Source organism: Pantherophis guttatus, chromosome 1 (genome assembly GCF_059756535.1).
Source record: "Pantherophis guttatus breed Tessera chromosome 1, ASM5975653v1, whole genome shotgun sequence".
Classification (NCBI taxonomy): domain Eukaryota; kingdom Metazoa; phylum Chordata; class Lepidosauria; order Squamata; family Colubridae; genus Pantherophis; species Pantherophis guttatus.
In genome coordinates, this window is record NC_142063.1 from 105642748 (window position 1) to 105660722 (window position 17975).

The 17975-nt window shown below is 38.5% G+C and overlaps 1 protein-coding gene across 2 annotated transcripts in view; it reads left to right on the forward strand.

Annotated features, from left to right (window-relative positions):
* The window catches only part of MOB2 (MOB kinase activator 2), a 120256-nt gene that overhangs the window by 55375 nt on the left and 46906 nt on the right, over positions 1-17975 (forward strand). Inside the window, exon 1 of one of the 2 annotated variants that reach the window (XM_034416857.3) lies at positions 8097-8479. The exons of the other annotated variant lie outside the window; for it this stretch is intronic. Coding sequence (XP_034272748.2) covers positions 8310-8479 — 170 coding nt within the window. The 5' untranslated portion in view covers positions 8097-8309. Of the gene's footprint in view, positions 1-8096; positions 8480-17975 lie in introns of those variants that run through there. 2 annotated transcript variants of the gene reach the window in all.

Sequence of the window (17975 nt, forward strand, 5' to 3'; positions counted from 1 at the left end):
ATTTATTGTAGGCTTGGATAGGATCAATTGTTAATATATAATATATTGTGAAGTTGTGTCTCTGTGTTGTGGACTTTCATCAACATTTGTGGCAAATTGTGCCATTAGTGATAGATAAAAGAATGGATATTTGGCAATAAATGTGTTATTTCTCAATAGCCCCTCTGAGGTTTTGCTGACAAGTTGAGATAAGCTATTTGGCAACTGTGTAAAGAGAGGAAGCGCTTTTCCAAACTGTTTCCTTCTATATTGGATCACCTTCCATCTGTGTGCCTGGCTTTGTGACCTAAAACTTGGGAAATCCTAAAAAACAAGTTTTTTAAAAAATCAGACACATAGATCACATAAAATGGAGGACTGAGATGAAAACTAACTGTACATGAAAATAAGCTTGTACTGTATTTTGTAATACACTGAAGTTCAGATCTTGGTTTCTATTCATCCATATAGAATATTTATTTAAGTGCAGTTGTTGATTAAATAACTGCAGTGGTTGATATTTTAAACTGAAAAATTGAAAAAAAAATATTTGCATTACTGTTTGATTGCCACGCAGATCAAGAAACACAAAATATTGAGTAAATAAAAATAAAAGCTTGCTCTTGTTAACTTCTCTTGATGTAAGAGGGTGATGTTATGAAAAAGCTGAACATCTACATACTGTTTCTATTATTTCTCTCCTTAGTATGGGAGATTCTTTAGTTGATGATGTTTAAATATGTATGTTTGTCAATGGATTGGATGCATCCTGCAGATTCCCTCTCTAAATATGCATCAAAGGATTGCAAATCTCTATGCGCTGGAATCCCCAGAGTTGCTCCTAGCATTCTGTCCAACCTGCACATTGTCACCTAGGAGGCTTCCTGATCTTCATTTTATTTTTCAGATTCTTTAAAGAAAAGAAAAGAATGGTAAGCAAATTATCATTCTCAAGGATAACATGTGTTTCTGGTTATGCCTATGGGTCCCAGATAAGGCTGGCTGGACATAAGAAAAATGTAAGCTGAAATGGTGGAGAACATCTTGGGAAACCAAAGTATATAATTACAGAGAGAATTTCAGCAGTTTGGGTTCTACTAAATGACTGCTTTGTGACTGGTCACCAACATTTTGAAAAAGTGCTCATGGCATACTGAATATTCTACATTTGTTACCAATACTACTTACAATGGGAACCTATGCTGTAGAAGAAGTATGACAGATGCATGAAAGGGGTGCCAATGAAAGAGAGCAAGACCAATTATGCATTTCATCAGTAGAAATGCACTCCCCCCCCTCCCCAGTTCATATTTGCTTTTTGGAATTTTCAATTTGTAATTTTTCATGGTTTTATAAAAGAAATATTGACCATATTAAGGAAGCTAATTCTTTTTCCAATAAAACTACGTACAACTTCATAGTTGAGTATGTGAAAAATTTACCTTAACAATTTTCAGAATCTTTACATATTTTTTACAACATAAACAATATAACTATTTAGCTGATTTATTCTGCACACAGTTGTTTTGGTTAAACACAACAAAATCTGTACAGTAAACCTGAATTTTGCCTTATTCTTCCTTCACATTACGCAGGGCTTTAAATTAAAACGTAGCACTTTATGTCATTGATATCCTGTAGCAAAGAAAGGATGGAATAGTGTGTCCATCCTTGGATCTGTCAGCAGCTTTCAGTACCATCAGTATCCATAGGAGTTGGCTTTGTAATGGTTCTCCTTTCTCTGTGGCTTCTTTCAATCAGCACTGATAGAGTGACAGCTCACACCCACAGTCTATTACTTATGGGATGCCATGGGACTTAACTCTCCCCTGTTGTTTGAATGTGATGACACCAATTATATGTCACAACCTCAGCCCATGCAAGTGATGCTGTTAAAATCCTGATCCACTGCCCGAAGGATATGTATGCTTGAATGGGGCCGAATGGAGTCTGGTTCAGTCCTGACAAAAATGAATGATGTGTTTATTCATTTGCCTCTGGTTCTGGGGATGCTCCTTTTGCGGCGGGGGGGGGGGGGAGATGTTGTGCTTCCCTGTGCAAATCTAATGCACAGTTCGGGGGTTCTCTTGGCTTCAAAACCTCCTGCTTGAAGAGCAGGTATTAGCTGCTACCCAAGAAGGTCTTTACATAGTTTATCTGTGCCTGTTGCAAACATTCCTGGCCTGAGAGGCCCCTCAAACAGCACTTCACTTCTAAATTAAATTACTACTGCAGTGTACTCTATAAGGGGTTGCTCTTGAAAACTACCAGAGTTGCTTAGAAAGGGAGATGGCCAGCATGTAAATTTAATAAATAAAACCTTGGAAGCTACTTGTAGTCCAGAATGTAGCACCACAGGTAGTGATGAATGTTCCGTGGTATGTGCATGGGTCCATATCTCTTTGTGAGCTGCACTGGCTGCCATTAGCTTCTGGGTGAAATTTAAGGTGCTGGTTATCACCTATAAAGTCCTTTATGGTATAGGATCTGGCTACTTTAGGGACTACATATCTCCTTTATGTTCCTTCCTCCAGTTAGGATGGTTTCAGTGGGCACACTCCAGATTTTGTAAATGAAGCATTTTCATCTTTACCAGGAAGCATTGGTTCTCACTGATGGCTTCTGTCCTGTAGAATAATATTTCCTGGGGAATCTATACTGCTACCACTCTATTGAACTTCTGCAAATTATTAAAAATCTGGTTGTTCTTCCAAGTATTGGGCTGGATGGTGTCTAAGACCTTTGCTTGTTAGTTCTGTCTTCTAGTCAGCTATATTCATTTTCTTTTGATTTTTAATATCTGCTATTTTTAAAAAAAAATAAATTATTATATGCCCAGAATTTCTGTGGAGTCCAGAAACCTTAGGATTGAAATAAACTCTCTTTTACTTCTTTCTATACATAGTATTAATTTATTGTTTAGAGTTAATGAAAATAAGGTTATTATATATTTGTGGGTGGTTAATGTTACAGTTATAGCTCAAATATTTTTGACACTTATAAAACCTGAAAGCAAAACTACATGAATGTATGTTATTAGTTTTGATAATTAGATACAGTTAGTCATATTGCTATTTATAAGATAGTGGGGTAAAACCTGGAAACCCACATGCTTGTTTACATGGCTATGTTGAATAGAAAGAATTCAAGTTAGAAAGCAAGCTGACCATTCCTTATGCAAATCTTCTACGCTTGTTATCGTGGCTCTATGTTTAGAAAAATAGAATTTAGATATTTGCAAATAAATATTAGTAACAAGGGCAATCATTCAGATTCTTGTGACTACCTATCTCACACAATGATGCTAAGTGGCTCACAGCTACCAGAAAAATAATACCAACAGCATAAAACACTTCATACTGGAGGGGTTCAGATGGGAGGTGACTAAGGTGTGAGTATATAAAGTATCAAATTGGCATATAAGACGGATGTGTCTAATAGCCACAGCTTCTACCTGCTCATTGAAGAGGAGTCTAGAGCCAAGAAGGATCACCAAATTATACATGAGTTCTTCCTGCAGTAGTGCTAGCCTGTTAAGAACTAGAACTGTTTAGTCCCTGGAAACGGAAGATTCTAGAATTGGAAGGCATTTGGTTTTGCTCAGGATCATCTTAAACCTGATCCTCCCCATCTAGATCCTCACAGCCTCCAGGCACTGAGCCTGGATTTCCGTGGCAGACAGAAAATGAGATATAAAGGTGGGGTATCACATTTATGACACCTGACCCTGCATCACCCTCACCCAAGAGTCTAAGGAAAAGAAGTGGAGAGAACGTGAAGCCCTGTGGAATTCTACAGTAGGCGATCCCTAGGCCTTTCCACTCCTATCAACACCAGCTAAGATCAGCCCTGGAGGATGAACATAATCCCTCTCACTTTTGACCTAGACTTGGTTAGAAAGATATTACGAACCAACTATTTGGGACTTGATTTTAAAAACTGATTCATTTTTCAGGCAATCAGTAGAATAGGCTATTTTTGTTAATCTATCCCATGTACAGGAAGGACTGTAAGAATCTGCTCTAAAGAGCTATTGGATCTTCTGGAATATCATTAGAGGTAATGCTGGGAACTACAGGGGAAATGGAAATAGTTTCCTCTTTAGGAGCATCTAGTTGGTGGAGCAGATGCTCACATCTGAAAAAAGGAGCTTGTTGAGGGGATCCAACGCAGGAGGTGCATCTTTAATCTGGAAATCATTTTCATCATATAGATTTATTTAATCTCTTGAGTTTTTTCAAAAATAAGTTTTAAACAAGGTAGACATGTAAGAAAATCAAAATCCATAAAAGATAGAATCAGGACCTTTCAAAGTTTGTCCTTCCCGCAGCAGATTTTTTGACAGCTTAAAGTCATTGCTAAATCTTAGGCATTTTGTTGCATTTGTTAGCAGTTAGCCTGCATTAGAACTGGATTTGCCACCAGAATTACCTGCTTTTCTTGTTGCTGTTGTTGTCATCTGGATTGCCTGGTTAAGGCTAAAGTACTAAGACACAACTGATGACTTCTATGGATAATTTAAATAATGGAAGTCCAGTTCTAATGCAGGCTGACTTCTAATGGATGGCTCATCAGTTGAAGATGTATACAAAATTTTAGTAACAGAATAACAGAATGACATATGTAAAACAACTGCGATTAACGAAGCTATATGAATGTGCAGTTGACATCTGCCATTATATTTTACCTTGACAGTAGCTGGTCTTGTTAGACTTAGAAGCGAAGCAAAGTTAGGCCAATTTAGGAACTGAGACAACTAGGAAATTCCCAAACAATAGGCTTGACTAGAACAACTAAACCCATACCAGAAGTAAGCAATGATAAACCACTTCCACAGCTTTGGCAAGAATTCTGCCCAGATGTATCTATGTAGTCATCAGGAGCTGAACTTGACTGAAAAGAGATTCCACTTTTAGTTAATCTTATACTTGGAAATAAACTCAAACTGAGCCTTCAGGATTCTACATAGCAGTAAGTATCCATTTTAATATGTAATCACAAATGTCAGATTGTAACATTTATATAATATATACCCTGCTTTTTTCTTGCCTATGTCACATCATGCAACTATTTTGTGAATGACTATTGTTAATAAGTTAATTATTATTATGTCTGCTTACCTTTGATTTTGCTCCATATGTGAACACATACATATTTGTGCTTCAAAGCTACACGTCATGCAACTGATGAAAGTATGGTGAAATTGAAAGATATAATCAATGTCTTTAAGTTATTACAGAGTTGATTGTTATATGTTTGCCTAATGATGTGGGAATGACCTCAGATTTATTACAGCATTTCATTATATTTCTAAAAACCTTGAAAGGTAAAACATATTGTGAGCTCTTCTCATTCCAATAAGCTGAAGTGATTTACTCTCCCTTTTAAAATGTGGCCTGCTCTTTTCCCATAGTACCGCCAAACTTTCCTCCTTCTGGATTATGTCAGGGACTATATTTTGCAGCAGTGCTTTTTATACCAACTGAAGCACTTGGGTGGAGCAAATTGGCAAGCTGTGCAGTCGCTTCCTGTATTTGGGCAAATGTGCTTATGCACAATCACCTGATTATAACTTTGCTGTAGAAGGAGGGGAAAATAAACAGCAGATTCTTCTCCTGCTCCTCCTTTCTAAAATAAAAAATAAAAAAATGCACGCAATGTTATGTACATGGATTTATGGGAGTAGTATATTTTGGGACATTTAAGAATGTTGCCCACAATCCAACATGTAGTTAAGCATGCTTAACTCTCTCCCTTTTGTTGATAGTTCAACTTACAAATAAATAAGATAAATATTTATTATTATAAGACTATTTTTTTAAAAAAAATGTTAAATTAGGACTTTTGAAATATTGTTTTACCTCTTTGATTAACTTAAACTCACTTATTCTAAATCTACTTAAGCAGCTTTTATCCTGCAGTAGCCCTGCTTCCCCTCCCCTCATGCTGTGTATGCTCATAGTTATTACAAGTTCTTAATAGCTGAATATAGAAATATATAATTTCTTTGTGATTCCTGGGAGTGATATTGGGAATATAAGGAATTCAAGTACAAGATAATTTATGAACCTGACTTTTGATTTGCAAAATTAGATGTAGAAGCTTGATTTTAAAATGTGACATTAACATGAAAAATGAACAAAAGCAAAGAGCGGTATAGAAGTATATAAAGACAAAATTCTCCCCCCTCCCCCTTTTTATACTGGGTGTGTAATTGCATTGCCAGCTCCTAAGACATGTTAATTTTCAATTTGGATATCTAAGCGTTATTTAAAATTACTTTTCTAAAGACAGCTACCCTTACCAGTGACTTTCTTTTTGCTTCTGCTTTGTTGATAACTGGATTGTAAAATACCCCAGCAGGATAAATCACATTTTTGTTTAGCAGATTGTGGCTAGCTATTGATTTTTCTTTATTAATTTTCAGATCACAACTGAAAAGTATATATATCCTTGTATGCTATAGTTCTCAAAAGGAATATAGGAAATGAAATGGGGAAAGAACATTGATTTTTTTTCTACTAGGAGTGCCAAGGAAGTTCATAGAGTTGACTCCTGAAAGGAAATGTTCATATTGATTAAGATCTTGAATAATCTAATAAAAATAAAGGAGTGATAAAATTGGAATAAGTTGCAATTTGATAACACATACCCAGCTATTTCAGTTAAAAAGTAGACAAAAATAATCCCTAAAGATGTTTGATTTTAGATGTTTTTGTAACAGAATAAAGCTTGATTATATCTCCAGCCTTTTTCTAACAAATAACCAACCTAATAAGATTTAGGAAGGGGGAGCTATAAAAATATTTTTCAATAAGTACTCTATACTTGTGGAATAATCTCCCCTTGAAAATTGAAAATGCACTCTTCTTAATGACATTAAGGAAGGTAGTCAAAATAGAACTGTTTCAAAGGATGCTTCAATCTGTGATGATATTAAGGTGGTTTATATTTAACATTTAAATTCATTGAATTGTAAATTACGAGTAATATGTATTATTTTTATCAAATTTTGAAACTGCCCATCTCCCTCATAGAGGGTCACTGGGTGATGTATAAATAATGTTAACTGCCTCATTAAATAATATTTAGTTATGACTGTATGAGCTGCTTTGGGGGGATAACACTAATGCTCCCCAAAACTTAAAACAAAATGGGTGAAATGGGCTGTTAAACCCCTTAAATTGGAAAGTTTGTAGTATTCAAATGAGAGTCTTCGAACACCAAGAGATCAGTCTTCCATATATTGAAGATGTACAATAAGATATATTTACTAAAGACTCAATGTGATTACATATATTTTATAAAGTGGCCCTCTAAAGAATATTTGTAAAAAGTAAATCCAAGCATTGAGCATTTCTCTTTTAATAGAAATGTTTTTTCCTCACTATTGTAGGTATATAATTTAATATTTTATTTTTAAAATGGTTCGGTTGCAGTCATATTAGAAGCTGTACCACTTCTGTTCTTGCTTGCCAATTCAGTTAGTAAATTATATTTGGAAGAGGTTTTTCTGATGAGATGTTTGTGACATCTAAATGTTGATTATATGTGCATGTCTGTTTTTAGACTGTGCCAGTCTCCAATCTGGGTTGTATCTTGCTACTTATGTTCAAGTTCCACATGAAGCATAATTACTGGCTACATATTACAGAAACTTCATGGATCGACAATATAATGTTCCACAATCAGGGAGCAGAAGAGCTGTACAGGAAGGGAAGCGAAGCAACTTAATCAGAGACAATGTGATTTATTGAAGGCAGCTTGGTGAGGACTGAGCCCGTGGAAGCTTCTGCCCCTCCTTCCACCACTATGCTTCTGTTCAAGAATAACATACTGTACATTTTGTGTTAAATTAGCTAAGCAGCAGCCAAATCTGCTGACATTATTATAACTGTCTGTTTCACCTACTTTCCTGTTCGATTGTCTTCTGCGTAATCTTTATGAATATGGAAACCAGTTCTCTTGCTTTTGTTTGTCATTTTTCTTGTTCTCCTGAGGCAGTCATGAATATTTGAGTAATAAGTCAAGCAGGAGTGAGAGGAACAGAGAATCACTGGAGCTGCTTGCAAACTTAATTAAAAGAGGAAGACAAAGCCCAGCCCATTTGACTCTTCACTTCTGCAGACTTATCTTTGAAAACTAGTCTGGGGATGCCACTTTCTTCTGTCCATTGTCCCCTTTACTTCAACTGCCAGATTAAAATAGTTTTTGTTAAATTTTGAGTAGTGTTGCTCATAAAGAGGGTGGACTATTTTACATCCTCGGGCTCTTGTTTTGACTGTAATGATTTCCTTCCTAGTAATTGGCGGTTTCTGATTTTCCCTCTGATGACTGTGAAACAGGAAAGAGATTCTCTGACTAACAAACGCTTTTCTAACAAACAGGTGCTTTTGTTCTTATTAAACTCGGACAAACATTATTCTATTCTGATTTTTTCCCTAAAATTTCTATTTACAAACATGAGACTTAAGAAGAATGGGTCTTATACACTGAACAGGTAAGAAAAAATGAGAATATCTGTCAATTATTTCTTATTTTCCATCTACTGAAATAATAGGAAAGAGTAAAATTGTTTTGAATGTATGAGAAAACTTTCTCCAACATGATGTCTGCTTATGTGTGCTTTATTTATCATCGATACTGCCTTGGATTTAAAAACAAGCTATGTCTAAGGATTTTTTTTTTTTTGCACAAGCTTCTTTGGATACTTTATGACCTCGCTATTGTACATGAATAAGAATATTCTTGCTTCTGATTTACAGAAAGACACTGAGTTTGGTAGAAAATAATTTTGCTTCATTCCATAATTTGTTATGATAGGTATGGGATGAGTTCAGAGTTGTGCAGGAGCACACTAGCTGAAGCACATTAAATCTTGCATGTGGAAGAACACCAGGAAATCTATATAGTTGAAGGAGGTTTGACTTTTATGCAAGGCTTACATTTTTTGGTTTAGTATATGTACTTAAATCATGATGTTTGAGATTTCAGAAACAAATCTTTTTCTTTGTCTCAGAGAAACAATTATCACAAATACAGTAAAATAGTATAAATGGACCAGAAATGTTGAATTATGAGAGGTTAATATGTAAACTGTTATGTACTACATTGTAACCTTATTATATAGGTAAATATTTTTATGTATGTGTTGGAAAATAAGTATACAAAATAATATTTTAAGTTTAAAATGAAGTATTTCTTTGTTCATTAAAGGGTTGCCATATAATATTCCATTCATATTTTGCAAGTTGCTTAATGTTGACTACTGAGCTATATTTTGATATTAATTCATTTCTAATGTAAGCCCCATCTAGTTCTTCTCAATAGCTTTCCATGCAATGTTATTAATCATCAAAACTTTATATACATTGACTGTAGTCAAGAATTACTGACTATATTGACTTTCAAGCATCATTTTTGAGTCATAGTTGATGGGATACAGGCAACATTTAATTTGTAAACTGGAAATCTTAATTTGGATAGAATACGATGCTTGGAATAAAACTGAGATTTGGCTGCATTTTTGGCATTCTGGCCAAAATATGCCAAAACTGTTCTTACTATTAGCAGGAAGGCTGCGTAATGTGTATGACAGGGGCATGTTTAAGACTACAACTTCTCTTTCTTTACTGAAAATCATTATGTGAAAGCTTTAATTGACCAGTACTAGATGAGTGGTAGATTTTTAAATATACGGGTCCAAACCATGTCCATGGTATGTAGAAGATTGCATCTTAGAATGAAAGAGGAGAAAATAGTAAAGAACGTGATTACCAAATGAAGCAAAGAAATGTATGGACTATTTTAAGTATGGAAAACAACAAAAATGTAATAGATCTGAATGAAATGGTATGATCTCTTTCAGGATACTTTCAGGAATGTGAAGATGAAAGTGAAGATGAAAGTTTAATTATGATTGAAAGGGCTTAAATATATGTCAGGCAGAAGAGTTGGTGTCCTCTGTATTTTTCTGGGTGTGTATTGAAATAGGAATCCATACATCGGTGATAGTTGCATATTATGCTTCTGTGAATTGTGATATTGGCTTATCTTATCACTTTATCTGTTGTGAGAAACTTGATAGGAATTTTAATACTTTTATTATTATTATTATTTATTGAATTTCTATACCGCCCTACTCCCGAAGGACTCAGGGCGGTGCACAGCCATGAAATAAAACACATAGATATACAAAATTTAAAATCGAATAAAATGAATTAAATAAATTTGGCTGAATTAATACCCAATTTAAAATACCCATATTTTAAAATCCATTAAAAATTTAGAATTTACACTTTAGAAGGGAGGAGATTTAGGCGAGGCCAGCTTGATGAAACAAAAGCGTCTTCAACTCGCGGCGGAAGGTGCGCAGATCCGGAATCCTCCGTATCTCTGGGGGGAGCTCATTCCAGATCGTCGGTGCCCCCACAGAGAAGGCTCTCCCCCTAGGGGCCGACAGCCGACATTGTTTGGCCGACGGCACCTGGAGGAGCCCCTCTCTGTGGGAGCGTACTGGTCGGTGGGAGGCTGTTGATGGTAGTAGGCGGTCCCGTAAGTAACCAGGTCCCAAGCCATGGAGCGCTTTAAAGGTGGTAACCAGAACCTTGAAGCGCACCCGGAAGACCACCGGGAGCCAGTGCAGCTCGCGCTGAACTTTGATCTAGTATGTAGTACTCTTAAGAACACTGTTTAGATGAGTTCAAACACACTGCAGCAACCCAGAACATCAGAAAAAGGGAACAGATCATCCATATAACATCTTCCAACAAAGCGCACAACTTTATCAAATGAGGCCTAACCACTCAACCCAATATAGCACAACTAATACAAGCTGTGAAAAGGATAACACTGCTATACATCAAAAACATCTCAGAAACCACCAGTGGGCTACTGAAGTCACATGGCATCTCCATATCACACGAACCAATTTAAAGGTCTCCAAAACATCCTAAGTAAACCAAAAGCCCCAGCAACCCCAGCAACAGCAATCATCTACAACATACTGTAACAGCTACTATGTAGGACAAATAGGCAGAAGATCTATGAACACCAAATAACAATAGAAGAAGAAAATTCCTTAATTTCACAACAGATGGACAGACTTTACCATAGTATCTACTGGGAATCTCTGAGCATCCTAGACCAGATCTGAACATTTTATGCCTGTGGACCACATCTGGCCTGCCGGAGATCTCAACCCAGCCTGTAGTGGCAGTGAGAGGGCAGGGCGGGTAGGAGCATTGGGCATAGGGCATCAGTATTGGGGTATCAGTGTAGCCATCCCAGGAGGGGTGTGGGGTAGTGGCAGCATCGGGGTGTGTGTGCAGTGACGACACAACAATCCCAGTTTCTCATGTGGTCCCTTGGGAAAATTTGTAGGCCAAGCCAAGTTCAAAAATGCTAGAGAATTCTTGGAAGCCTGACAGTCAGACAAATCAGCCAGCAAAGGGGCTCATTGAGATAAACAACGTCTACATACCATTAAAAAAACCAAAAAAAAAAAAAAAAACCAAGAAGAAAACAAAAAGACCTAAACACCTCCTTACTACCAATCAACACACAGATAAGCAGGGATGAACACAAAGATTAATACTACGGTAGACCAACAATCAAGAAGTTAACAATACTCCAACCAAGGAACTATCAACTAAGACAAACAAGCTGACAATAAATAACAACCTAATCAAACAATCACCAAGAACAAACCCCACAATACTGACAGGGCAAGCCCAAGAGAACAAACCCCCACTCTCTTCTAGCACTGATGATGTTACCTAGTTAGGTAATGAAATGTCTGCAAAGAAACAACCAAGCTCAGGAAGCATCAAGAACCCCACAGTCATGAGCTTCTTGGTCTTGGGCTAGATGCAAAATGAAATCTAAGTATGAAACTCTCATCTCTTCTGTCATCTTTAATACAAAGTTAAGGACAGGGTGATCAGATCCTTGCCATCAGCATCACTGTTCCATATTTTCCACAAAACTTTCTTGTGCTATAAAAACTGGAGTGTCAGGTGCAAAAGATCAGATCCACGCATGAAGGTCCAGTTAAACTGATCTATTGCTATTCATGCCTATGCACAGGAAGCTTCTCAACTAATGGTTAGCACCTGCTTGGATTTAAATAAGAGTCAATGGAACTCAAGGGAGGCTGGATTTAGTTCACTTATGGCTACATAGGGATTTTAGGCTAATTCCTCTTTTAACTCCTCCCCCTGGTTCTGCTACTCCTTCTTCTACATGAAACACTGTTATGATTATTTTAAAATGCTGGGTTTTTTTAACCCATGTATGTTGTGAGGTCCTTAACAAAATTGTTACTTAAGGCATACTGGTAAAAAGATTAATTTATTTCTATTTAAGACTAGCAGATGGCCTGATAGCATTATTTAATGGAAACAGTACCAAGGAAAATACCTCTTTTTGTTCAACTTAAACTTGCACTTAGTGTCTCATTTTAAGTGGGTTAATAAAGGTGTGAAACAAAAGTCTGTTCATGAAAGTCTGAGACAAGACAATGGAAGCAGATACAGTGGTATACAAACTTGGAAAAATATGATTGTGGATTGTGTGTCATTTTTCATTTTGTACCACTTTTCTTTAAAATAGGATATAAGTTACCTTATCTGGAAAAAAAAATAGTTCTGTCATCTTACTTTCCTACTAAAATCATTTGAATTTTTTTCTCCTTTCTCTCATGGAAGATGCACAATAATAATTGATTTATCTATACAGCTTGCCATGATGCTGAAAAACATGAGCAATTATGCAACAGTGTAAGTAATGCTTCAGGGTGTGCATTATTTCCTTGTCTGATAGAACATAGGATTGTGATGTAGCAGTAGTTGTAGCATGAATTGTTTACTTGTGCCATTTCAATCTATAATCTTTAATTAGTGGCATTTGGGAACAGATATGCTCCAGGAGGAGAGAAAGTATTAATGATGTGTATTTCCTGTTTTAATAGTAGGACGGGAACTTCTGTGTGATCTTGATCTTAACTGTATACTTTAGCTTTCAAAAGTAAGAAGAAATTGAAAGCAAAATTCAGCTGTTAAAAATATAAGCTAAAAAAAATAAGCACTTTGCTTACAGATTACAATAAAACCTTGGGTTATGAAATCCTAGATGAACGATTGAGGAAATCCTAATGAAAATACCTGCATAAAATGAGTGTTCTTAGTCCCTTAATAGTTAGGCCAGACTCAGAGAAGGAACTGGAGAGAAAAAGCGTATGGCAGGAGGGAGAAGTTGGAAGCACGTTAAGTTCAGTTCTAAAGGTGAAGTGATCAGGCACAAAATGGGTGGTGTTAGCAAGGATTGAGGTTTCTGGGTTGAAGGCAATAAAAAATCAAAAACATTGCTTCCAGCAAGCTCTTGGCTAGCTGTCAGCATTTAAAGTGATTCCCTTCCAGATTCAGCTGGCAGTTTTTTTAATCTCAAGGAGCCAGATTCACGGTTTTGCATGTGTGTAGTGACACTCCATCAGGGTCAGCAAAGCTTGTCTAAAAGTGGAAGGACACAATTTTGTTCAGCTTCCATGCCAGAGTCTTGGCCTCTGGAGAATTCTGTGGCCTTCTGTTGTTCATTTAATTTGAAAGAATGTTAAACACTAAACAGAAGAAGGTGAAGAAACCAAAAACTTTTTAAAAATAATTTAAATCAGTTTTAAAAGGTTTCTAAATCTATATCAGAATGTGTAACTTTGAGAATTTGTGCCTATACTTGTCTCCTTTCCCTCAAGTTTCATTTTTATACTGTAAGCCTAAATATAATGCTTGTCTAATTGTTGATCTTAGTAAGCCAGTTCTACGGCATTTTCTGCTGGGAAGCAGGGTAAAATTACCACAAACAGTTTGTTTTAAGTAGCTTTAGTGCAGATGTCAGAAATAAAAGATTTATTGGCCAGGGAGAGGGAGACTCCTTCTTGGTAATACCAAGACATCACTTGTATCCCACATAACTAAAAAAAAAGTTGAAAACATTCAATACAGTTATTAAATTCCAGCCAAAAGATTTCTTAAATTAAAAAACTTTCAGGTGGTTATTCTCCTTTACTGGAAAGAGAATGAATGCTCCACCGTGCAGTTTTAAGAGAGTAAATTCTGCTAGGAGCAATAAATGGAAGTTTGTAACTATAAATTCAGTCTTGTCAGACTTTTACATTTTCAAAAGGTAAAATATGAGTTACAGGTCTCATTGTCCTTGATGCCATGCAGAATGCAGCTCTACTGCTAATCCTCAGGTGTTGTGTGTTCTTTATGCTGCAGATGTTTTTCAACAAGTACAGATTGTGATAATTAATTTGTGCACTGGTATACTTAAACGATGACAAACAGTATCTCTGTATATTTTGGGATTCATTTTTAGGTCCTTCTCCATCCAGAGTTGTTGGTCAGTATCATGCTCCTTAAACTAAAGCCCTAGCATACAATGTTGCTGATATTCCTCATGAATCTAGGGGTACCCAACAATATACCTCCCTATCATTAATCTGCTGAGCCTCTCCCATTTGCTTAATCACTCACTGCCATTTCCACAATCGACATGTCACATGCTACTAAAAAAATGCAGAATTAAATAGCTGAACTGATCAGTTGCAGACAGCGATGATACTAGACAAGAAAGAAGTAAGTCTATCATTATTCCAGTGCTCACATTAGCTTCATCTTCATAAATACAGCATCCCTTATTTGCTTACCTAGAAATTTTTATTTCTAGGATTTTGTTTTTAATGGTGAAGTTTTATAGCAGTCTTAACTATGTGGTTCAGCTATTGGTTTGCCACTGCTTCTGATCTTGGAGGGGACATTAGAAGAGTCTAATAGACTGTAATGCCACAAACTAATGTTACAGGGTATGAGATAAACATGTTGGTAAGTTTATCTGTTTTGATGTGTGTCTTATATTTAATTATTAGAAAGTGCAGTAATTTGTTTTAGCAGAATCAATCCCATGGTTTGATCTACATTATTGTGACAGTATGACTAATTGATTCTGCACTTACCTATGATTATATGCATAATACATAGTTCTTCCAAAGAGTCTCAATATAATATCATTCTCCAGTGTGCTGACTAGAGAATCCAGGAACCAGGTTGACATCGTCTGCTAGCTGATTGGACTGAGTCTGTCAGAGCTGTGAGGACACACCTCCTTTGCCAACAGTCCCCAGCTTTTGACTCAGTCTCAGCTAGGACAGATGTGTTTTGATTTTATCCTGCCTGACCTTTGGTGAGGCAGGAGCAATTCACTGGCCAAGGTCAGGGTTCTGCCAGGAGTGATCCGCTCCTTCCGGTGGTGGACTTCCCAGGCAATCTCAGTAGGGAGTCTATTCAAGGAGCCAAACCGCCTGACCATTACCACAAATGCCAGCCTCTTTGGTTGGGGGGCCCATCTCCAATCCAGGATGACTCAAGGGCAGTGGATGCAGGCAGACCTGGGCCACAATATAAACTGGCTGGAACTCAGGGCAGTTTGCCTAGCCCTTAGGAGGTTCCAGGGTGTGGTTTTGGACAGACACGTCTTAATCCTGACAGACAATGTGGCCACCAAGGCCCATATAAACCGCCAAGGGGGCACCCATTCCAGGTCCCTCATGCAAGAGGCCGAACAGCTAGGCCTTAAGGCAGAGAGATATCTTCTGTTCCTCAGGGCAGAACATATTTCTGGAGTGACAAATGTGCAGGTGGACTGGCTCAGTAGGGCCCCAGTCGACAACTCGGAGTGGCGCCTACATCTTATTTGAGGAGCTGACGGGTTGCTTCGGACTTCCAGCCGTGGACCTGTTTGCCACTCAGGTCAACCCAAAACTGCCCAGGTTCTTTGCCAGGTTTGCAGCACTGGGGGCGGAGGGGGTCAATGCTCTTCGCAGCCCTTGGCCCCGAGGACTTCTCTATGCCTTTCCTCCTCTTCCCCTCATTCCGAAGGTGATCCAGAAGATATTGGTGGAAAAGGCAGAGGTTACTTCTTGCCCCCCACTGGCCCAGAAGGCCATGGTTTGCTGACCTGGTCAACCTGTCAGTGGCCAGACCTTGGAGGATACCACCAGACAGAATCTCCCTCAGCCAGGGGGCCTTGGTCCACTCGGACCCTCAGTGGCTCCAACTGACCATCTGGCATTTGAGTGGAGACTTCTGAGCCAGGATAATTACTCCTCCAGGATGATTCAGACTATACAGGCCTCCAGGAGACCTTCCACCAATAGAATTTACAATGCAATCTGGAGGGCCTTTGTGCGTGGTGTTCTAGGTTGGGATTGAACCTCGCATCGGTGTCCATGGCCAAATACAGGAGTTCCTCCAGATCTCTCCTGTCTATGGACAACAATCCGTAGACAGGTGGCAGCTCTGTCTTCAGTCTTATCTTACGGGGATCTGGAGTCCCTTGCTCAGCACCCGATGGTGCGCAGGTTTATTAGGAGCACAATGAACTTACGGCCTCCAGTGGTACACAGGTACCTTACCTGGGACCTACCAGGGTACTGAACTCATTAACCGAGACCCATTCGAACCACTGAGATCAGCCACTCTGCGCTTCCTCACCTGCAAGGTGGCTTCTTGGTGGCCATCATGTCGGCCAGACAGATTTCAGAATTGGAGGCCCTTTCTGTCAGGAAGGACCTCTGTATCTTCCACCCTGACAGGGTAGTCTTGCGGCTGGATCCCTCCTTTGTTCCCAAGGTGAATTCCTGGTTCCATCGGGCTCAGGAACTCATACTGCCAGACTTCTGCTCGAGTCCTGTACATGCCCTGGAGAGGAAGTGCCACACCTTGGACGTTAGGAGGGCCCTCCGCATGTACATTAAGAGGACTTCCTCCTTCAGGAAGACAGAGTCACTCTTTGTGTCCTTCCAACGCTCTACCCTGGGTAACAAGGTCACTCCATCAATCATGGGCCGGTGGATACGGGTGTGCATCGCCAAGGCCTCTTCCATTGCTTCGGCCGGTGACGATCCATTCCACAAGGAGCACAGCCATGACAGCAGATTGGGCTACACAGGCCTCTCTTGAGGAGGTTTGTCATGTAGCTACATGGTCCTCTCCATCCCCTTTTATCAAACTTTATAAGCTGGACATCTTTGTTTCAGCTGAAGCGGCCTTTGGCAGGCGAGTCCTCCAGAGGGTTTACACGGCTCAGGGGACCCCGGACCAGACTGCGGCCAACCCGTAAGACAAGCCAGCTTTGGTATGTCCCATTCCTGGATTCTCTAGTCAGCACACTGGAGAAGGGGCATTGGTCTTACCTGATACGCTCCTTCTCAGGGTGCTGACAGAGAATCCAGCTCCACCCTGGAGACTGTCTGGTCCTGGGTCAAGAGGTGGGCAACATTAGAACAGGAGCATGTCGGTCTGTCACTACGCCTTCACCAAAAGCTGGAGACCATTGGTAAAGGAGGCCTGTCCTCACAGCTCTGACAGACTCAGTCCAACCATCTAGCAGACGATGTCAACCCATTCCTGGATTCTCTTGTCAGCACCCTGAGAAGGAGCGTATCAGGTAAGACCAACGCCCCTTACATGTACCTTGTTGGAAATTCAGTAGGGAATCTTTAGTTAATTTGAAATTAACTAAAACTTAATTCATTAAAAATAAATTAGCTCCTTGCATTGGAGCAGGACCTATTTTGCTAATAGAGATTTTGCACACAATTTAGAATCCTGATTGCACACATTATAATGTGTGTGTGTGTGTATTTATTTAAAATCTGTTTGCTGCCCATCTTGCTGCAAGGCCTCCCTATAGTACATTTTTGGCAGGACATGGAATACAAATCTCAATATTCACTTAGTTTTAATCATACAAGAAAACTGAAGGCCTAATGTGTATCTATTATAATGCACGATATCCCATAGATGAAATTCCCTTTCAGGAAACCTTTACTCTGAAACATTAAAGCCTTGAAGGAATTATGTGGGGAAAGTCAAATAAGCACTTACTTCCTTATCGTAGGAAGATTTTGGGGTAGGATGGAGAATCTAGCTTTTCCTTTT